We start from the raw sequence: 20,711 nt of genomic DNA, 5'->3' as shown, positions 1-20,711 counted from the left end.
AATATCCAGGGTTATAACGAGGTTTCTCACCATATTGTCTCGGCTGGTGTAGTGGACCATCCACCCCTCCCGAACCATGGTTGAGCTCTTCCGCTTGGTTTGTTTTATGGACTGAACCACCCGCATTAGGGGGATGAAAGTGCTCGTCATGGGGCTACACAAAGTGCCAAGAGCTTGCGTGAATGAACGAACGTGCGCCTAACGGCAATAGCCAAAGCACTGACACACATCTATAAACCCCATGTGATTGTTTCAACAAACTCACAACCCTTTTCCCATATACAAAACACGACAGAACACACACAAAAGGAGACCCACAATTGAACGCATCTGCACACATGACAGGGATTCAATGAATTAAACATGCCAGTCCTATCCCTCACGGGATATTGCACAATCTGTGGCAGAGGATAGCCGAGGCATTATGTCCCACCCGGGACGAAGAAGACTAAGCAAGTACCTGATAGCCTTGACTGTCTCCTCGTCCTTGTCCCCATCCAGACAGGGCCCCTCTATGTAGAACTTATCGTCTGGGGTGGAAGGCTCCTCTGGGTCATCCATGCTCTGGCTGCCCTCACTGTTCACATAACTGTTGTCCACCTCCATGGTGGCCTCAGAGTCGGGGCCTGGGCTGGCTGGTTCTGGGACAGGAAACACAGGAGCGGGGCGGGGGTGGTGGTGGGGGTGATATTGATTGATTGAAACGCTCTAGAAGTACAACAAAAAAATACCCAAAGATGAAACATTCAAGCGTTAAACGCACTTTTTCCCAGTGTGGTAGTCGGTGTGATAAAGACATGTGCTGCTTATTGGCCAGGCCCTTCCTGTAGGCGCTGTAGACACAATACTGTACTTGCGAAAGAAGAGTTGCCTATAGTACATATCGTATGAGACTAGGCTAGCTGCTAACTACATGGGGAGTCAATACATTCAATGCACTGGGGGGGGGGGGGGGGGGCAGAAATGCTGCTAAGTAAATAGTGGGGACAAGTTACGGAGGACAGTTTAGGTTGCGATACCACTTGAGACAAACTCACCTCCATTAAAGGAAACCTCACCAAGGCAGTCTCTTGGTATCTTGGCCGCACATCTCTTATGGCAGTTAAATTTACAATCTGAAAACACAAAGATTCAACGTTCAACGTCACGTTCAATCACTTGGAAATCGACCAGCTCTGTGATGATGGCATATTGATGTGCATTATCTTCATTTGTGTTGAATTCTTCTTTTCAGAACGTATCAACAAACTCTTCAAGCTATTGGAAACGCTACGACATGGAATCCGTCCGACACAATATGCAGCTCGCCTTTGCACTGCATGCCCTGACGGAACAGGCCCTTGAGCAGGCGTTTGCAGTACTGGCAGATGGTTGGTCTGGTGTAGGTGTGCACTGAGAAGGTGTGAGGCACCTTGACCCGTCCCAGCACCATCTTCTCCATCCAGATAGGTCTGCCGCTTAACAGGCTGTTACGCTTCCCTGCCCCCAGGAGAGGGCGCAGCTGAGGGAGCGAGAGAGAGAGAGAGAGAGAGAGAGAGAGAGAGAGAGAGAGAGAGAGAGAGAGAGCATGAGGACAACAGAGAGAAAGAGAGAGTGAAGGGGGAGGTAGCACAATGGCATAAAAGGAAGGAAAAGGATAACAGCACAAGAAAAAGAAAGATAAAAATCGTAAAAATGAAGAAAATCCTACCAGACATTACTGTAGCCTGTTGTATGGTCTTTATAAACTGTCAGGTTCTGAATAGCATCTCATAGCACTGATAGGATTTTATTGTACAGAATCTTAAGTGACGACTCCTTTAGAAAGGTACTGGCCACACAACCGGGTTAGAAGTAGCCGGTGTGAAACTTCATTTTGAATGATCTTCAGATATGGACATAAAGGACAATATTTCACTGGGCAACAGTGAACAGAGCTTTCGAGAAGGCTTTGTTTCGTCAGCCTTGACTGGGAGGCAGCAGAGTCAATAATGCTCTCTGCTTTGTGCCTCTTATTAAACTGTGGCCAGGATTCCATCCAAGGCTCGTTATTGTGCAGGACATTGTCGGCCATACTTGCACTATGATACGCCCTGGATTGAATCCCGGACTGGTGGTAATATTAAACGCGACTATAAACTTAACTGACCAGAACTAAAGTGGACGTTAGTTTAATATTTTCAGACATAAATTGTGTGGGAAAGGAAATAATCATGAGTGGGGTTTTGTTTAGCAAATGACTACTTACTGAACGAGAGAAAAGTGGATATTAAAAACAATCCTTTGTGCAGTATGTTTAGATGGTCCGATACTGTGTGAGGAGGGATTGAAAAGGCTTTATGAAAGCGATTCATATAAAGGGCCTTGTTTCTTCAGTAAATTGGCCCCTGGGTTTTGGTATGTATACACAGCGTTTTGACGTAAACACTCTCTTCATGCTCCCAACTATTAATTGGCCAGCCTGAATGGAAAACATTTTGGTTTGCCTGAAGCTATTGCTCCTGACTGAGTTTAGCTTGTGTGACTGTCTGTATAGAGAAAGTGTGTGTGTGTGTGTGTGTGTGTGTGTGTGTGTGTGTGTGTGTGTGTGTGTGTGTGTGTGTGTGTCTGTCTTGAAGAGCCGGAAGCTGTACATAGTGCTACAACCAGCAGTAGTGGAAAGTGGAGCAACAGCAGCAGGAGCACAGATATAGTGTCCCAAAAAGCAGCCTATTCCCTATATAGTGCACTTATTTGGAACAAAGCCCCTATGGTGCCATTTTGGGTTGCACAGTATGCGCGTCCCCCTACCTCTTCCTGGGGTGCAGGGACGTGCTCAATGGGAGCTGGGCGGGGGACTGACAGCACGGTTCCAGGCAGGGACACGTTGGACAGCCGTCTCTTCCTCACCCCGCTGCAGTTGTTAGGGATCTTAAAGGCACAGCGCTTGTGGTAGTTCAGCCCACATCCTATGGAGAAGGTGACACAGTACTTAGTAACCATACCTCTCTCTCTCTCTCTCTCTCTCTCTCTCTCTCTCTCTCTCTCTCTCTCTCTCTCTCTCCACTCTCTCACTCTCTCACTCTCTCTCTCTCGACACAGAGTTAGGTCATGTACAGAGCATTCCTGTATTGAGTATCCAGGTGATCGTTCAGTGTTGTTTCACTCTTCTATCAGGTTACATATGGTGAATAACTCTCATCTGACAACCATCTGCTCCACAAAGCATTATAAGAGCCCATCGACTGCTTGGCATCACCACAATGAGATCCACTCAAAGGCTGTTCTGATCAGGACATCAAAGCTGTCCTCTCTCAAAAAGCAGGAAGCCACAGTCTATCAAGACATCCTGCTGTACAATTCCCCAGGCTTTGATGCGGGTCTATGTGAGCCAGGGCCTTGATTTGAGGTGAAGCCCAGGTCAAGAGCGAAGTGACTGGGATCAAAGCAGCTAGGCTAGGGCGGCACGGGTGGCAGGGTCCAGACTTACCTTCACATTTGAGGCCCTGTCGGACCAGGCCCCACAGCATCTCCCCACAATCATCACAGAAGGCCGGGGCCTTGTAGGAGTGCACGTACAAGGCATGGGGACGGATCTGGAAGTCCTCAACAGTGGCCAGAGCTGAGACACACACGCACATACACACTGGATTACTGTACTGCAGGGAAAAACACATTAACAAAGAAGTGAGACATGCATTTATATGAATAACAGAGGAAGTCCATTTAGATATGAGATGAGACATGATTAAACCATTAGCACCATTAGGAGGCAATGATTTAGCAGAAAGCCAGAACAAATCGCACCAATCCTACAAGACCGCCACTAAGGCTTGGAAGATGACAATCAAACCCACTTAAAAGCACAGCTCACGTCATTATTTTTCAGGGAAATGCTTCATTTTTCTTTCAAGTTTTTCCCACAGTCATTCGGATTCAGAGTGCTTTTAACGCCTTTCAGATGGATGTCAAGGACAAAACAGGCCGTGCTGACGAACCGTTAAAAGCAGCACCGGGTGTCCATCCTATTGCCTCCGACCACAGAACATCTCTCGTCATTTATCCGTTGCTTTCCTGACGATTGTAGCTACACATTGAATCCCCACCGTCCGTCGACACCTAGCAAGTCATCTACTACGGCCCGGCGTTTCGACTTGGACAATGTACCTGGTCGTCTTTTGAGTTTGACGTTACTCTAAACGCTAGGTCAGACACATGAATGTCACTGTGTCCCCCAACTTGGTTAATGTGACATAGGCTGTGTCCCCCACTAACACTTTTGACCACAGTTGACTATAGGGAATACGGTGTCATTTGGGACGTAGACAGTTCATTTCAGGGCATTAATGTAGTTGCATTAAGTACTGCTGGGTGATGTGCCTGTTCTCTCCCCGATGAACATTTCTCTGAGGGCAAAAATGTGCTTAAAAAATAAATAAAAAAGTCTTGCCACCTTTGCTCTTTGCTCGGTCCGTCCATTCATTACATGTCCACTTTCCAAGAAAATGAATTTACTGCTCATAAGCCCCTCTATCTCTCTTTTTTTTTTTTAAATCAATAGGCGAACATGAAGGCCACCTTCGAACCAAGTGGTTGTAATGAACAACAGCGCCATAGCAACCACATTCCCAGTTGGCACACAACAATCCACACAGCTTTCCCCGAAAGAGCATTCTGCCCCTAGAGAGAAACACACAGATCTGGTATTGAACAAGGTTTTCTAGATGTCATACAGGTACCTACAATATTTTCACAAGACTACACATGACCTTAATCTGACAATGACTAGGTGGGGACAGGTGTGTAAAGGGCATGAGAAGCAGTCACCAGCTCACAATCGACGTAGAAATAACAAGCGCGTGACTTTGAGCTGGGCGCCAACCGAAATCTGCCAGGGCCTCCCTCTGAGAGAGACCTTGCTCAGACCTAGCAGAGCGGAGCAGAGTTGTGTGGAGTTTGGGACCGGAGCCCAACAAGCCACGAAACAAAAGGAGAGGTGTCAAAGGAAGTTGAGAGGGATCTGAACCGAGCTGAACTGAGCTGCCTGAGAGGAACTCAGCGGGCCTGTCTGGCTGCGCAAAACCAGAGAGGGGAAAAATGTTATGTCTTTTATCCGGGGCGCACAGGGTATCAGGCGATGTCTATGAAGCGACTGAAAGAGGAGTAAGACTCGAGCAGCGTATCATCACTCTCATCAACACTACTGCACTTTGACTGACTGTGGGGCCCAGCTGCACCAAAAACAAGCAGAGGATAAGGAAGTGGTCTGGGGTTGAGTCTTGTGTGGTTGGCTGCGAGTTCACACGTTTCATCTCATGTGTTGAAATTCAACATGAATACTACTCTGGGGTGTGCCGCTGTTCAGGTGCTGGTTGAGTTTCACACGTATGACTGTCAACAACAGACCACAAGACACTGTCAAGAGGAAATTAGATACGTCCACCGAAAATGTTGCGGGTGCATCTTGGGTCGGTCCGAGAATACATGGGGGATACATGACGTGACATAGGGCCTACATAGTAGCTACACAGGACAGATCTAGGGATACACAAGGAGAGAACATGGATTTGAATAGGTTACAGGGTAAACAAAGCGATCGCTGTACCACATAAAGTACCATCTAAATATCAAATTCTCTCGATATCAACTCCTTCTCTCGATATCGACTTCTTCCCTCGATATCAACTTCATCTCTTGTGACAAGGAGTATCTCAAACCCTCACCGGAGAGGACCACCTCGATCAGGTCTCCCTCATGGATGTCCTCCGCTGACGTCAGCCTCTGCAGGATGTTCTCCGAAGTCAGGTCATGACGGAACAGAAGGATCTTGTCGTACATGCCAAAGAATCCACACTCCGGGAACTGGGGAGAAGAACAGCAAGAGGTATTACAGGTGTGTTTAGTTTACACAACGTGTTACTGTGATGTATATATCTGTCACGCTCTGACCTAGGAGAGCTGTGTTTTCTCTGTTTAGCTTGGCCATGGTGTGATAGGTGGGTGGGAATTCTATGTTTTGTGTTCTATGTTTTGGCCGGGTATGGTTTCCAATCAGAGGCAGGTGTCTATCGTTGTCTCTGATTGGAAGCCATACTTAGACAGCCTGTTTTTCCTTTGTTTTTTGTGGGTAGTTGTTTTCCGTTTTGTTGTAAAGTACCTGACGGAACTGTCTGCTGTCATTTTTTAATTTGTAATGTGTTCATTTCTTCATTAAACTCAAGATGAACATATTCCACGCTGCACCTTGGTCTACTCATTCTGACGCCTGTGACAATATCAGTGTTTGGGACCAAAATAATTCATTTTGTTTCCGAGCAGAACCCCTATTTATTGTGTTCTGTTCCAGTGTTTCCGAGCAACATAATAAAGTTCTGAAGCGGTTCATATAGTTCGTTTTTGTACCCTGTGAAATCAACCTCGTTTTTACATTTAGCTCATTCATTTACTCCACCAACTCGTGCGGATAGAGCAGCTTGCTATGGAAAGGGGTAAGCTACTTGTTTACATGTTTGATGGACAGATAAGTGCAGGCACGAGATGCAACTGAAATTTCACAGGTGGGGAGAGAGCAGTGTAGATATGGAGGGGGCTTGGCTTGAAGCGCTGAGCATCGTGACATGAAGCGAATTGGAATGGGTTTAGGCTATTACTATTACAACTGTATTACAGAATGATATACTAGACATTAGGAATATTTTTGGACCAAAAAAAAACGTTCTCAAGATTTGAAAAGAATAGTTCCATTCTGGAACACTAAAGATCCCTTTCGTTCCCAGTTCTGTTTACGCTACACATTTTTGTTGTTGTTCTTTTTCGGTTTTCGGTTCTGTTCCCTGCACTGGTTCCAACCCCTAGTATGTATGACTCAGGCCTGAGATTCTCCATTAAAAGTACTTTTTAGTCCAGGATTAGGTTAAAGCATATAAAGGCATTCCAATTTGAAATAACCTTTTGGAGGGGGATTATGGATGGGGCCCTTGAAGGCCTACACTACCAGCAAGAAACGAGTCAAGTGCAGTTTACATGGAGTGTGTGTGCAGCAGCCAGCCAGGCAGCACAGAGAGAGTGACAGCAGGAAATTGAACCCACAGGCTCCGGAGCTGCAGCAATTAATCTCCTCTAGTCATGAATTATGCCTGTGGTCCTGCCACTGACACCCTGCTGCCATTAGCCATCCGTCCTGCTCTGTCTACCCTACGCTACAGCCCAAAACAATATGACACCCAACTGACAAGCCCATAACACATTCCGGATCCAAACAATCTGCCAGCAGCCACTGACCTGATGTGCTAGCTAGTACATCGCATTCCAAGCAGCTTGTCACTGACACTGTCCTACTACAATACACCACACCACAAGCCAACCAAACAAGTTCAATCCAACCGCAAACAGAGGACCTCAGAAGCAATATGCCACCACTTGACATACTGAACTACTTACCACAAAGGCACTGTGACCCCGAATTATACATCACCATAAAATATGCATATGCAGGCCTCAGTCAAGTAGTTACCCATGAAGACAAAACCACATAGGCCTGTGTATGCCGCCACGCAATAGGCTGCTTTGTGGCTTTAAGGGTCAATTTCTGGTTGACCTCCGCTTATAGTAAAATCTATCGATAGAAAAGTATTGAAGGCAAAAAAGTATATATATGTGAAAGCCAGTGTAATTTATATTTCAGGAAAAACTTTATCGCCACATCAACAACAGACAGCCATCCACCCAGAAGACAGGACGCTGTATCTGTAGGAGTCTAAATCAGACAGTTAATCTGACACCTTCCGCAATAGAGATGCTGTACATGCAAATCAGACCAATCCGAACAAGACAAACAAGGAAGTGAGCTGTCCTTTGTCTATCCTATCGGAAATAAAGTATTGAGGTCTCCTATTGGATGGAGCCTGCAGGGAATAATGTAAATGGGACGCGCAACAGGGTGGATGACTGTTTATGGTTGATCCCTCAACGTGATACGCTCCCCACGTATTTTATGTCAGACAATCGGGCCAAACCTCATGTTAGGCTTAAGGATAAAGCAGATCTAATCACGATTCAATATTATACAATTTGAAAGATGATTATCTTGGGCCAATAAGGCAACAGAAATCTCAGGATCTATCTAATCAGACCCATGAGCCGATTGGTGGTCATAAAGGTGCAACACGACATGACGTCGTTGTATGTCATCAATCTGTCTGCAAATCCACACACTGCACCCGCCACAACCCTCAACAGCGGTTCGATTCTTCGATTCACATAAGGAATGAGCACCACAGACACTGTACAGTATATCATAGAAATCAAGAGCTTCCGCTGCCACGTTAACGTTTCCAGTTTCAACAGTGGCCCACTGTCTGATTGGTGAACACATCTTACAGAGTGTGACTAAGCAGCAATAACTCAGCAGCGATGATGTGAACTCACGTGGAAACAGCTGATCCCGTCTTTGTGCTAAACCACGATTAACCCGAGATGAACTCTTGCAGGCACACGATCCCCTCATCCACACTCTCTCGACCTATTATCACACTGTCATCAGTCTTTAAAAACCTCGTATTGCGGCGGGCTAAATCACAGGGTCGATCAGAGTGTGTCTGTCTTGTTAGTCTCAAACAAACCCACTTGGACACAAAAGTAGACACCTCACACACATGGTTAAGGGCTTCGGGGGAAAAAAGAAGAAACCCATACCATGTCAGATATAGAGATAAAATGTACTACATTTTGAGTTTGCATCCTAATATGACACTTTATATACATCAAAGAAGAATGAAATATAACAAAACCGTTTGACATAGAAACACCGGATTTAGGTCCTTTTTTAAAACAAATGTTTATTCATTATAAAACAATGAAAAATACGAATAACATTCCACCCATGAGGCCACTAGTCATTTGAATGCAGAAAAGCGCGACAGGGGTTTTTCTAACAACCGTCTACTCAGTCCGCCATGCCAGTAAGACGTTTCAACAGGATTGAACCACTGAGGAGAGACAGAGGTCTGGGTCATGTCTTAACCCTCACCCTCATCCTCCACCTCGTCCCCAAGCTGGCCACCGCTCTGCTCGGCTCGCTACCCAGGAACCACAGTCAGAGCAGACCAGACTGAGCAGCAGCGGGGGCCTCGTCCCCGTGCAGGATGCCCGCGTTATATAAGTCCATCTAAACAGCTGGGCTTCACCGCCCCGTCCCATCGTACTACCTCTAATCTCTACAGCGCTCGTATGCCATTATCTGAGCCCATTGACTAAGTAAGTCTCTATCGAGGGCAAATTATCTGACTCCAAGGGTGGATGTAGTGCAGGTTTACGTCAGAGCATCCGGAGCAGAGAAGGCGATGCCTCGTATCGTTTATGGTCAGGTTTGTATTTTCTCTGTGTTACAATACTCTAAAAGAGTCCCCTCTCCCAAAAGCACTGGCTCATGAGTCTTTGGTCAGGTTGGGGTACTTTGTGTTGCAGAGGTTGCGAAAGAGAATGCACCGGCTTGTCAGTATCAGTCATCTGTAAAAATCCTACACCGCAAAGCCAAGCCTGCATGTGGGCTAAATCAGGGTCTCAGAGTGTTTCTTGGTAGTCTTAAACAAATCTACTTTGAAACAAAAATATATTAAATTTAGAGTTTGCATCCCAATAGTACAGTTCATATACACCACAGAAGACTGAAATATAACAAAACCGTTTGACATAGAAACACCGGATTTTCGTCGCTAGATTTTTTCTGGTTGATTAATTATGAAATGATGAAACAATATTAATAACATTCCACCAATGAGGCCATTAGAGGGTGATTTGGTCATTGTAGCGGCTCTCGTTGGTGGTAGAAGTAGACCAAGGCGCAGCGTGGTAAGTGTTCATGATTCTTTTATTCAAGAAACACTAAAACAAAATAACTACGGCAACCAAACGAAAGCGAACAGTTCCGTCAGGCACAGACACTAAACAAAAAATAACCTCCCACAAACTCAGGTGGAAAACAGGCTGCCGAAGTATGATTCCCAATCAGAGACAACGATAGACAGCTGCCTCTGATTGGGAACCACACTCGGCCCAAAAAACAAAGAAATAGAAAACATAGAATTCCCCACCCGTGTCACACCCTGATCTAACCAAATATAGAGAATAACAAGGATCTCTAAGGTCAGGGTGTGACAGTTATTTGACTGCAGGAAAGGAATACGTATGATGAGTGTTTGAGGGGATGTATATTTCCTGCTATGTGTACATATCGTGCAGAAGAAACTGCAAATGCAGAACCGGCTGAAGTTGCAACAGACCCTAGGGAAATTGGTGTGCTGCTGCACAGCGGGCAGTGTACATAATAGGACACCACAGAACACTGGCCGTCATTTTCTGTTAGTTTACAATTCCCAACGATTCTACACGTTGAAAGAATCGCCACCGTTCGACATCTTTACGGTGTACCGCTGACGTTTGTTATGTCTTGTTCTTTAAAGTCTGAAGAAGACACAGCCGCTTTACCCCCTTATATAAGCCAACCTCTTATCAAGCCTTTAATATTCGACATATCAGTGTGCTGGGTGAGCAGAGAGGCTCTGGACAGGGCAGCCCAATAGGAAACTGAAAGGTAAACAGCTATTTGCTTGTTTTTCTGCACCCTACTGATCTGTCACCTCACTAGAACACTTAGCATAGAACAACAGGAAGTACGGCTGAGTGGGCCAAGGTCGCCATGGCGTCCAGAGCCCCGTCGTCAAGCAGTGGGCCTCATTCATTTGGATGGCCAAGGCGAAATGAATAATTACGAGAGACACTCCCCTCTGAAAGAAAATATGATAGAGCTTTTTTTGTTATTTTGAAAGGGGAAAAATATTGTTTTTGTCTCTCAGTGCCAGAACATCTTCAATCACCATTACAGCAATTTACTTCTGAAGCTGAATTGAACTTCAAAATGAACCTCGGTGCATCAGTAGTCATGAAACTAGGTGGCTAGCTCGACTATATCCAACCATGTAACCGTGCTACTGCTAAACAGAGCCTTTGTCTATTCACGTCGACTACAAAGGTAGACAGGCGGTATTCATTGCTATTTCATCAAAGCACACGATGGTAGTGAATGCAGCAGTAACCACTAAGATACATGATACTAACCCAACCCTGGTGCCTTGAGCCAGGTTTTTTTTTTTACAATGGATACGTTTATAAGAGGCAGATCAAATCCAATCTACGTACTCGTAAAAAACACACACGGCCACATTCAAACAATCCCCCGGCCCAGACAAACAGAGAGGCTTAGGCTATGTACTAAACTACTTTAGACCCTTAGGTATAGTGCGATACATAGGGAATATGTCGCCATTTGGGACGCAGACGGAGGCATTTATCTCCATTGGTTTTACCTGTGCGCATGAACAGAGTTAGCATTAGGCTAGTACCATCTGTCTGCATAACAATGCCAACAGTTAAGCCTCCCTGCGGACGCACGTGCCGTTCGATTGTACACCACTGCTCTTGTCTATCATCACGAGAACATCTTGTGTCTTCAGCTACCTTAATTTAACATGGCACCAACATGACCTCTAACCCCTGAGAGAGAGTGTGTGTGTGTGTGTGTGTGTGTGTGTGTGTGTGTGTGTGTGTGTGTGTGTGTGTGAGTGTGAGTGTGTGTGTGTGTGTATATATACAGTATGTGTGTCATTCAGACAAAGCTTTCAGGCATGTGAGCATCACATAAAACTGTATGCTGTTAACATCAGGAGTCAGTCCCAATACCATTACAGCTGGAGTTTACAGTAACTGTCCAATGTTTCCCAGATTTCTTTGAACTATGACCTTATAATTAATTACAACATGAGTAAAATACTTTTACTTCCATTAAGTATGTTAAAAAAATAAGCTGTTCCGTGTTGGAATGGGGTGGGCGTACCCCAACAACAGAATGTTGTGTTCGTATACCGGTCATTCAAAATATTTATGCGAGTAGACCGCTGATTGGCCATCTAATCCTCAAGGATGACATCATCCTCTATGAGGAAATAGCAAACATTCTTGAAACCGTCTGTTTGAGATGGGGGGGGGGGGGGGGGGGGGGGTGATTCTCCAATTTATGCTTTGGCCACAAATACGGCTATAGGACGAGTCAACAACATTATTTGGATGTGAGTTAACAAAATCGGAACATTTACCAGTGAGATTTTCACTGGAAAGTTACTTTAACAGGCAGCTGTGCATTCCCATCTTTATGACCATCAGTTACTCTCATATTGTACACTATACATACAGGACACAGCACATACCATAGTCATCTAACTTTTATTCATCCAGGGTTGTCTCACTCACTCAGATGTCATCTATTTTGCAAGAGAGCCCTGATCCTGGAGGCTAGCATAAAGAACTCTCAAGTTATCTCAGTCTTAGCAACTCTGACTAAATCGTGAAGATGAAGATTTGTGCAAGAAAGTGAGTTAAGCCCACATATTTCAAGATCATATGGATTCAGATCTCAACAAATAAGACAGGTATAAAGTGTGCTAATTCATTTCAGAATTGACAATGTCTACTGTTGGTAGAGCAAACTACATGTTTGCCGTGCATAGCCTATAATACCATTGTTACCAAGTTACAAACCACATGTTCCGATGCAGAGGAAGTGCTGTAGTTTCTAGGAGGTACATAGCTCTGAGTCGTCACAGCCCAACAACTGACAGATACAAGTGTTGTTTTGATTCTCTCAAAGGCTCTTCGTGGAACAGAGGCAGGGAGTTTGTGCGTTCCATTCTTCTGTTCTGAAATGGTAGCCATGAACCAGAAATGGAAGAACATTGTCTTGTACTTACTCTTCCATTTGGTCTTACTATTATTTCTGATCTGTGATGGTCTCATAAGTTAGAAACAAACAACACACACACAGACACACACACTCCATCGCAATCATACACAGAACCCCCATCTGAGAGCACCACCAGCAGCCAGCCCTCAGAGAGGCAGACTGAGAGTTCACCCAATCCTTTCGAGACAGTTGGATGTGTAGAGAATATGTAAACACACTGACTGCAGATTCTGACTTTGGCCGTGTGTCCCAAATGGCTTCCTGTTCCCTTTATAGTACACTACGTTTGAACCGGGGCCCATGAGGCTCTGTGTGTATGTGGGAGTCTGAGAGGTAGCGTTCAGAAAATGCTTCCAGAAACAAATGCCATGGTTTAACTCGCTGCTGGTCATTTCACACTGCATGGTGGACTTAACTGTGTATAAAGAGGGTCCATATAAGACCAATGATTTGCCTGTGTTTTAGCTCTAATCCATGACCTGTTTATGACTCTCGCCAGCATTCTTTTCACATGACAGAGCTCTTCCTGTGCCCTTCTTGCCCCCTTAAGGGAGGGGACTGTGTGTGTGTGTGTGTGTGTGTGTGTGTGTGTGTGTGTGTGTGTGTGTGTGTGTGTGTGTGTGTGTGTGTGTGTGTGTGTGTGTGTGTGTGTGTGTGTGTGTGTGTGTGTGTGTGTGTGTGTGTGTGTGCACTCATGCGTGTGCTGATGTGTGTGTGTGCGCTGATATGTGTGACTGCAGAATATGTCGTATCCCTATGTAATTTATCTACAAAGGCTCCAATTCATGTTCGAAAAGAAGAAAGTGTCCTTAATCAGAGCCTTTGAAGGCTCTCTTAGAAACCAACAGTCCCCCCATCTTCCACATTCGTTTCCTTCACCCATCTCACATTCGGAGACATGAAGATGCATTCATACAGCTCTTAGCAACTACTACCTTAATAGCGGTTCCCTTCTGTCACTCTTCATTCTTAGCCATCAGTAGTCATGGTTGTGACTCAGGAAGTCACTGCTATGTCAGAGCAAGGCAGGCAGGCAGTTTAGCCCACTTAGCCGTACACACACCATACACAGAACCACACACAGTTCAGACCAGGGGAGGAGACGGGGCGCACATAGCCCGGTAACATCTACAGAAACTCACCCTATACCCCCTCTCCTCCAACGGATATTAGTTCCCCCCCCCCCCCCCCCCTTTCCACAGAGCAGAGGAGGAAGAGAAACAATCTATTCATCACCAGGGAGTTCTTTGGAACATAACTACACGTCTACGGCCCAAATGGCACCCTATTCCCTATGTAGTGCACTACTTTTAACCAGGGCCCATAGGATGGTGGTCAAAAGTAGTGCACTACGTAGGGAACACGGTGGCATTTGGGAACAACCCAGGAGAGTGATGGTGCTATGTGAATAGTTACGTTGCTATAAAAACACCAGAAAAACACGCAGTTGTTTTAATAGGAGTCACAGACAGTGATCAAGTGTCTCTGAAATGGTCTAAGAATGCAAATCTGTCAGCTCCTAAAACATCAAACTGAGCAATCCACTTTCATTTGATGTTACGTTTCGTTTGGACAATCCCTTACGCTTCCTTGCTACCTGATTATCAGGATAGGTTAGTAAACAGTGCTAACACACACACACACACACACACACACACACACACACACCACACGCAGAGACAAGCAGTATCCCAGGAAATGACTCCAGCAGGTCAATATGCGATGCAAATAATGTCAACATGCTGACTGACATAATGTCAAATATCAACACGCCACAAACGTGTTGCAATACGTTCACTGCATATGATCAGGGAGGAGGACTGTGAACAATGAGGCACAAGAAGCAGTGCTGTATCATGAATACAGTCACAGGTAAATGGTGTTGTTCTACCTGACGCGATAGCGTAGGGTCAGACAACCCATTTATCTGTGACTGTATTCATGATATAGCACTGCCTCGTGTGCCTTATTGCTTTTATGAAACTGAAGAACTAATTAAATATTATTATTAAAAACGTATTTTGTTAAGTAAATGAATACAATTTCATTCATCCACCTGACAAAAATCTGGACAAAAATCTGGTTGTTGTTACTTAGTCATGTTGCTAAAGACGCGACACAGTCATTATTTATTTTTGCATAGTTGCTATGCAAAAGGACTGGTTGTCCATTCTACTCAAAATGGTTACTATGCAGGCTGGATAACGTTCAGCTAACTCAAGTCACGTCAAACGTTGAACCTGGAATGAAAGTACAAATCAAATGTTATTTGTCACCTTACAGTGAAATGCTTACTTACAAGCCCTTAACCAACAATGAAGTTTTAAGAAAATACCCCCCAAAAAGTTAGAGATAACAAATAATTAAAGAGCGCAGTAAAATAACAATAGCGGGGCTATATACAGGGGGTACCGGTACAGAGTCAACGTGAGGGGGCACCGGTTTCGAGGTAATTGAGGTAATATGTACATATAGGTAGAGTATTAAAGTGACTATGCATAGATAATAACAGAGAGTAGCAGCAGCGTAAAGGGGGGGGGGGGGGGGGGGGGGGGGGGGGTGCAACGCAAATGGTCTGGGTAGCCATTTGATTAGATGTTCATGAGTCTTATGGCTTGGGGGTAGAAGCTGTTTAGAAGCCTCTTGGACCTAGACTTGGCGCTCCGGTACCGCTTGCCGTGTGGTAGCAGAGAGAACAGTATGACTAGGGTGGCTGGAGTCTTTGACAATTTTTAGGGCCTTCCTCTGACACCGCCTGGTACAGAGGTACTGGATGGCAGGAAGCTTGGCCCCGGTGATGTACTGAGCAGTACGCACTACCCTCTGTAGTGTCTTGCAGTCGGAGGCTGAGCAGTGATGCAACCCGTCAGGATGCTCTCGATGGTGCAGCTGTAAAACCTTTTGAGGATCTGAGGACCCATGCCAAATCTTTTCAGTCTCCTGAGGGGGAATAGGTTTTGTCGTGCCCTCTTCACGACTGTCTTGGTGTGCTTGGATCATGTTAGTTTGTTGGTGATGTGGACGCCAAGGAACTTGAAGCTCTCAACCTGCTCCACTACAGCCCCATCGATGAGAATGGGGACGTGCTTGGTCCTCCTTTTCCTGTAGTCTACAATCATCTCCTTTGTCTTGATCACGTTGAGGGAGAGGTTGTTGTCCTTGGACCACATGGTCAGGTCTCTGACCTCCTCCATATAGGCTGTCTCATCGTTGTCGGTGATCAGGCCTACCACTACCAAACTTAATGATGGTGTTGGAGTCGTGACTGGCCGTGCAGTCATGAGTGAACAGGAAGTACAGGAAGGGACTGAGCACGCACGCCTGAGGGGCCCCATGTTGAGGATCAGCATGGCAGTTGTGTTGTTACCTACCCTTACCACCTGGGGGTGGACGTCAGGAAGTCCAGGATCCAGTTGCAGAGGGAAGTGTTTAGTCCCAGGGTCCTTAGCTTAGTGATGATCTTTGAGTGCAATGAATAGCATTCTCACATAGGTGTTCCTTTTGGCCAGGTGTGAAAGGGCAGTGTGGAGTGCAATATAGATTGCATCATCTGTGGATCTGGAGTGGGTCTAGGGTTTCTGGGATAATGGTGTTGATGTGAGCCATGACCAGCCTTTCCAAGCATTTCATGTCTACAGACAGTAGTCATGTAGGCGGGTTACCTTGGTGTTCTTGGGCACAGGGACTATGGTGGTCTGCTTGAAACATGTTGGTATTACAGACTCAGACAGCGAGAGGTTGAAAATGTCAGTGAAGACACTTGCCAGTTGGTCAGCGCATACTCGGAGTACACATCCTGGTAATCCGTCTGGCCCTGCGGCCTTATGAATGTTGACCTGTTTAAAGGTCTTACTCACATCCGCTGCGGAGAGCGTGGTCACACAGTTGACTGGAACAGCTGATGCTCTCATGTATGTTTCAATTTTACTTGCCTTGAAGCGAGTATAGAAGTAATTTAGCTCGCCTAGTAGGCGTGTGTCACTGGCAGCTCTCGGCTGTGCCTCCCTTTGTAGTCTGTAATTGTTTGCAAGCCCTGCCACATCTGACAAGCGTCAGAGCCAGTGTAATACGATTCAATCTTAGTCCTGTATTGACGCTTTGCCTGTTTGATGGTTCGTCGGAGGGCATAGCGGGATTTCTTATAAGCTTCCGGGTTTCAGTCCCGCTCCTTGAAAGCGGCAGCTCTAGCCTTTAGCTCAGTGCGGATGTTGCCTGTAATCCATGTCTTCTGGTTGGGGTATGTACATACAATCACTGTGGGGACGACGTCCTCGATGCACTTATTGATGAAGCCAGTGACTGATGTGGTGTACTCCACAATGCCATCGGAAGAATCCTGGAACATATTCCAGTCTGTGCTAGCAAAACAGTCCTGTAGTTTAGAATCTGCTTCATCTGACCACTTTTTTATAGACTGAGTCACTGGTGCTTCCTGCTTTAATGTTTGCTTGTAAGCAGGAATCAGGAGGATAGAATTATGGTCAGATTTGCCAAATGGAGGGCAAGGGAGAGCTTTGTACGTGTCTCTGTGTGTGGAGTAAAGGTGGTGTAGAGTTGTTTTCCCTCTGGCTGCACATTTAACATGCTGATAGAAATTAGGTAAAACTGATTTAAGTTTCCCTGCATTAAAGTACCCCGGCCACTAGGAGCGCCGCCTCTGGATGAGCGTTTTCCTGTTTGCATACAGTTCATTGAGTGCGGTCTTAGTGCCAGCATCGGTCTGTGGTGGTATGTAGACAGCTACAAAAAATACATATGAAAACTCTTTCGGTAGATAGTGTGGTCTACAGCTTATCATGAGATACTCTACCTCAGGTGAGAAAAACCTTGAGACTTCCTTAGCTATTGTGCACCAGCTGTTGTTTACAAATATACATAGGCCACCGCCCCGTGTCTTACCAGAGGCTGCTGTTCTATCCTACCGATAGAGTGTATAACCCGCCAGCTGTATGTTATTAGTGTCGTCGTTCAGCCACGACTATGTGAAACATAAGATATTACAGTTTTTAATGTCCTGTTGGTAGGATATACGTGCTTTCAGTTCATCGCATTTATTTTCCAGCAATTGAACGTTGGCTAACAGTACGGACGGCAAGGGCAGAATAGCCAGTCGTCGCCTGATCCTCACAAGGCACCCCGATCTCTTTCCGCGAAATCTCAGTTTCTTTCTCAAGCGAATGACGGGGATGAAGGCCTGTTCGGGTGTTCGGAGTATATCCTTCCCGTCCGACTCATTAAAGAAAAATTCTTAGTCCAATTCGAGGTGAGTAATCGCTGTTCTGATGTCCAGAAACTCTTTTCAGTCATAAGAAACGGTAGCAGCAACATTATGTACAAAATAAGTTACAAACAATGTGAAAAAACTAACAAAATAGCACGGTTGGTTAAGAGCCGGTAAGACGGCAGCCATCCTCTCCGGCGCCATCTTTCAACAGGGACAGCTGACACAAGCTGCATTTTCATTTGTTTGAGCTTTTTTTCAATTGGCATTTACTTGGATATGTCCATGATGTTGATGCGTGATTTTGCCTAGCTCAGAAAAAGTTGCCTGGTCTGGTCTGGGTCTAGTCTGGGCGCTATTCACTCTCTGTGTCTGGTACAGAGACTCAAAATTCGAAAATATTGTTTCGGAGGTAGAACAGGCTTATATTAACCCCCGCTATACCAAACTAAATGCTAGGCTGGAGCGAGTTTAGATAAATACAAGGGATGATTCGGACAGCAACATGAACACGATTATTCTTATCGAGGCCCAGTGATCATTTTCAGATGGAACTGTTTAGCCGGCATAGTGTGCCAGTGACGGCCAACACACCACAACTTGGTACGCTGCTTGTCCAATCAGCAACCAGTATCCCAAACAACAAGTTTTATAATGTTGTTTCTGTAATATCAGTAACATCACTGGCGCTAACAGTTGCTGTGGATGCAGTTAAACAAACAACGTTCAATACCTACGGTGTCCGGATTAGCACAACCTCTGTCTCAGCAGGTGTAGTACAACGAACTGTCGATGTCTCATCTAGCGACAGATGGGTTCAGCCTTGATGCAACCATCCACTCCTACACCAAAGAGTATGTAATCACGAGTTAAGCAGGCTAAATGAAAAGGTAGGGATGCAAATTAGACTTGAAAGCTCCAGTTGCCCCTGCCTTTTTCAGCACGTTCAGCAGCATGGAATAACCTTTTCCGTCCCATTAGGATAACATCACACAAGATACAGCACTCTCCACTTCCTCCTCTTCACCAGAGAACACGGCAGATACATGATGCAGGTGAGGAACAATATAAGAGGTGGCTAGAAATCATCAACCCCCCCCAGTTAGGAAATTACAATTACACTCTCCAATATTAACACGCTGCCTGCCAATGGACTGGAACGCACTTTAATATAACAATCACTTAAAGCCTAGTGGATGAAACTAGGCTATTCTTAATGGGGATTGTATAAGCGTGCCCTCGCCTGGCCACGGGGATAATCCCGTCCCAGTGCAGAACACCAGGGTTGCGTCCCAAATGGCGCCATATTCCCTGGTCACCATGATAACTTCCTTTTACCAGCAAAAACGACGTGAAAACAAACAAACAGAGTCCCCATCCCATATGACACTCTTTTCCCTAGATAGTGCACTCCTTTTGACCAGAGCCCTATGGACCCTGGTCAAAAGTAGTGCACTGTATGGGGAATAGGGTGCCATTTGGGACGTAACCCTGAAGAGAACTCAGTCCCCCTGTCTGTCCACATTCACATTGGAAGACGTGCCGTTCTTCTCCCTGGATAACGCCACAACCCTGCTATACACACACTTATTTTTATTTCATTTTTTAAAGAATAGACACCTTATGACATTTTTCATTACTTTTCATTCAAATATGGACATTTTCACTGCTGAATCTGGTGGTTTGGTGGTAGATTTGGAAACAATGACTGAACTGCTTGGTTGTTCTGCTACAAATATGCTTCAAAGTCGTTACAGGGAGGGAGCCAAACATGAAACGGAAAAAGGATTGTAAAAACAGAAGGTCAAAAAAAAGACACACGGGCTAAATGATTTAATTAGGGCTACAGCTGTGTAACCATTACTCACCCGCGCCTGACTGTGGATTACTGTGCAGTGCACCAAGGGCAATTCCACAGTAACGTTTCTTTGGTTTTTGTTTATGCCAAACAAAAAGCGTCGATTTAAAAGTTTTAAAAAAACATGCAACTCTATGCACAAGGACTACTTTGAACAATTTACACTGCACATTTTACAAAAACACATTTACTGGAAGAACTGTGCAGATGCAAATTTTTGTAACAGAATTTCGGTAAAATGTTAATGTGACCACGTTTTCCAAAAACTCTGTTACTCTGAATTAAGCAGAAATAACGGGGTGTCAGCTATGACATGACACACTGAGTTAGAACAAAAACTATTTTGGTTATTGAACTACAGTAAGTGAAGTGGATTTACATCCGGTAACAGAATTGCGGTAACAGAATTTCACCATGGGTCCCTGATCTGTATTACACAGAAATGCATAATTATGGACATGAATGTCCTTCTCTTCATGTTGATCTATCCTAAATAGGTACACAAAGGAATAAATATGCAATATCCTCTTTTGCATTTTGGGGTATTATTCTACAAACTGGCTATTATTTTAATGAGCTCCGCCCCCAAACAAGACCAAATTTGGTTGCAACTCTGAATCAATCATAGAGGTCTATGTTTCACACGTTTGGACATTAAAGTACAGCACAGTAGAGCTCAGTACAGTACAGCACAGTAGAGCTCAGATTTGACCTATGAACGTCATATGTTGCTGCTCATGGGTCTTTTTAAATGGAAATGACATCAACCAGGAGAGTAGAGGAAGTCACACACTCAAACAGCTGCCTACCAAAAGACATCAACAAACACTGGGCTTCTAGAGGCTCACAATCAACCCCAGAGGGAGCGCATATACATGCCA

At 45.1% G+C, this 20,711-nt stretch overlaps 1 protein-coding gene across 1 annotated transcript in view; it reads right to left on the bottom strand.

Annotated features, from left to right (window-relative positions):
• LOC106607674 (serine/threonine-protein kinase D3) overlaps positions 1-20,711 on the bottom strand; it is a 55,002-nt gene that overhangs the window by 22,000 nt on the left and 12,291 nt on the right. The window contains exons 3-9 of the mRNA XM_014204873.3: positions 5,682-5,820; positions 3,449-3,580; positions 2,770-2,927; positions 1,309-1,501; positions 1,038-1,115; positions 461-641; positions 31-154 (exon numbers count right to left, since the gene is read on the bottom strand). Of these exons, the coding sequence (XP_014060348.1) occupies positions 31-154; positions 461-641; positions 1,038-1,115; positions 1,309-1,501; positions 2,770-2,927; positions 3,449-3,580; positions 5,682-5,820 (1,005 nt within the window). The remainder of the gene's footprint in view (positions 1-30; positions 155-460; positions 642-1,037; positions 1,116-1,308; positions 1,502-2,769; positions 2,928-3,448; positions 3,581-5,681; positions 5,821-20,711) is intronic.

The sequence above is a fragment of the Salmo salar genome, chromosome 06 (assembly GCF_965601325.2).
Source record: "Salmo salar chromosome 06, fSalSal1, whole genome shotgun sequence".
In the NCBI taxonomy this organism is placed as follows: Eukaryota; Metazoa; Chordata; class Actinopteri; order Salmoniformes; family Salmonidae; genus Salmo; species Salmo salar.
Note: the sequence above shows the minus strand (reverse complement) of the source record. Positions and strands in the feature narration are given on the sequence as shown.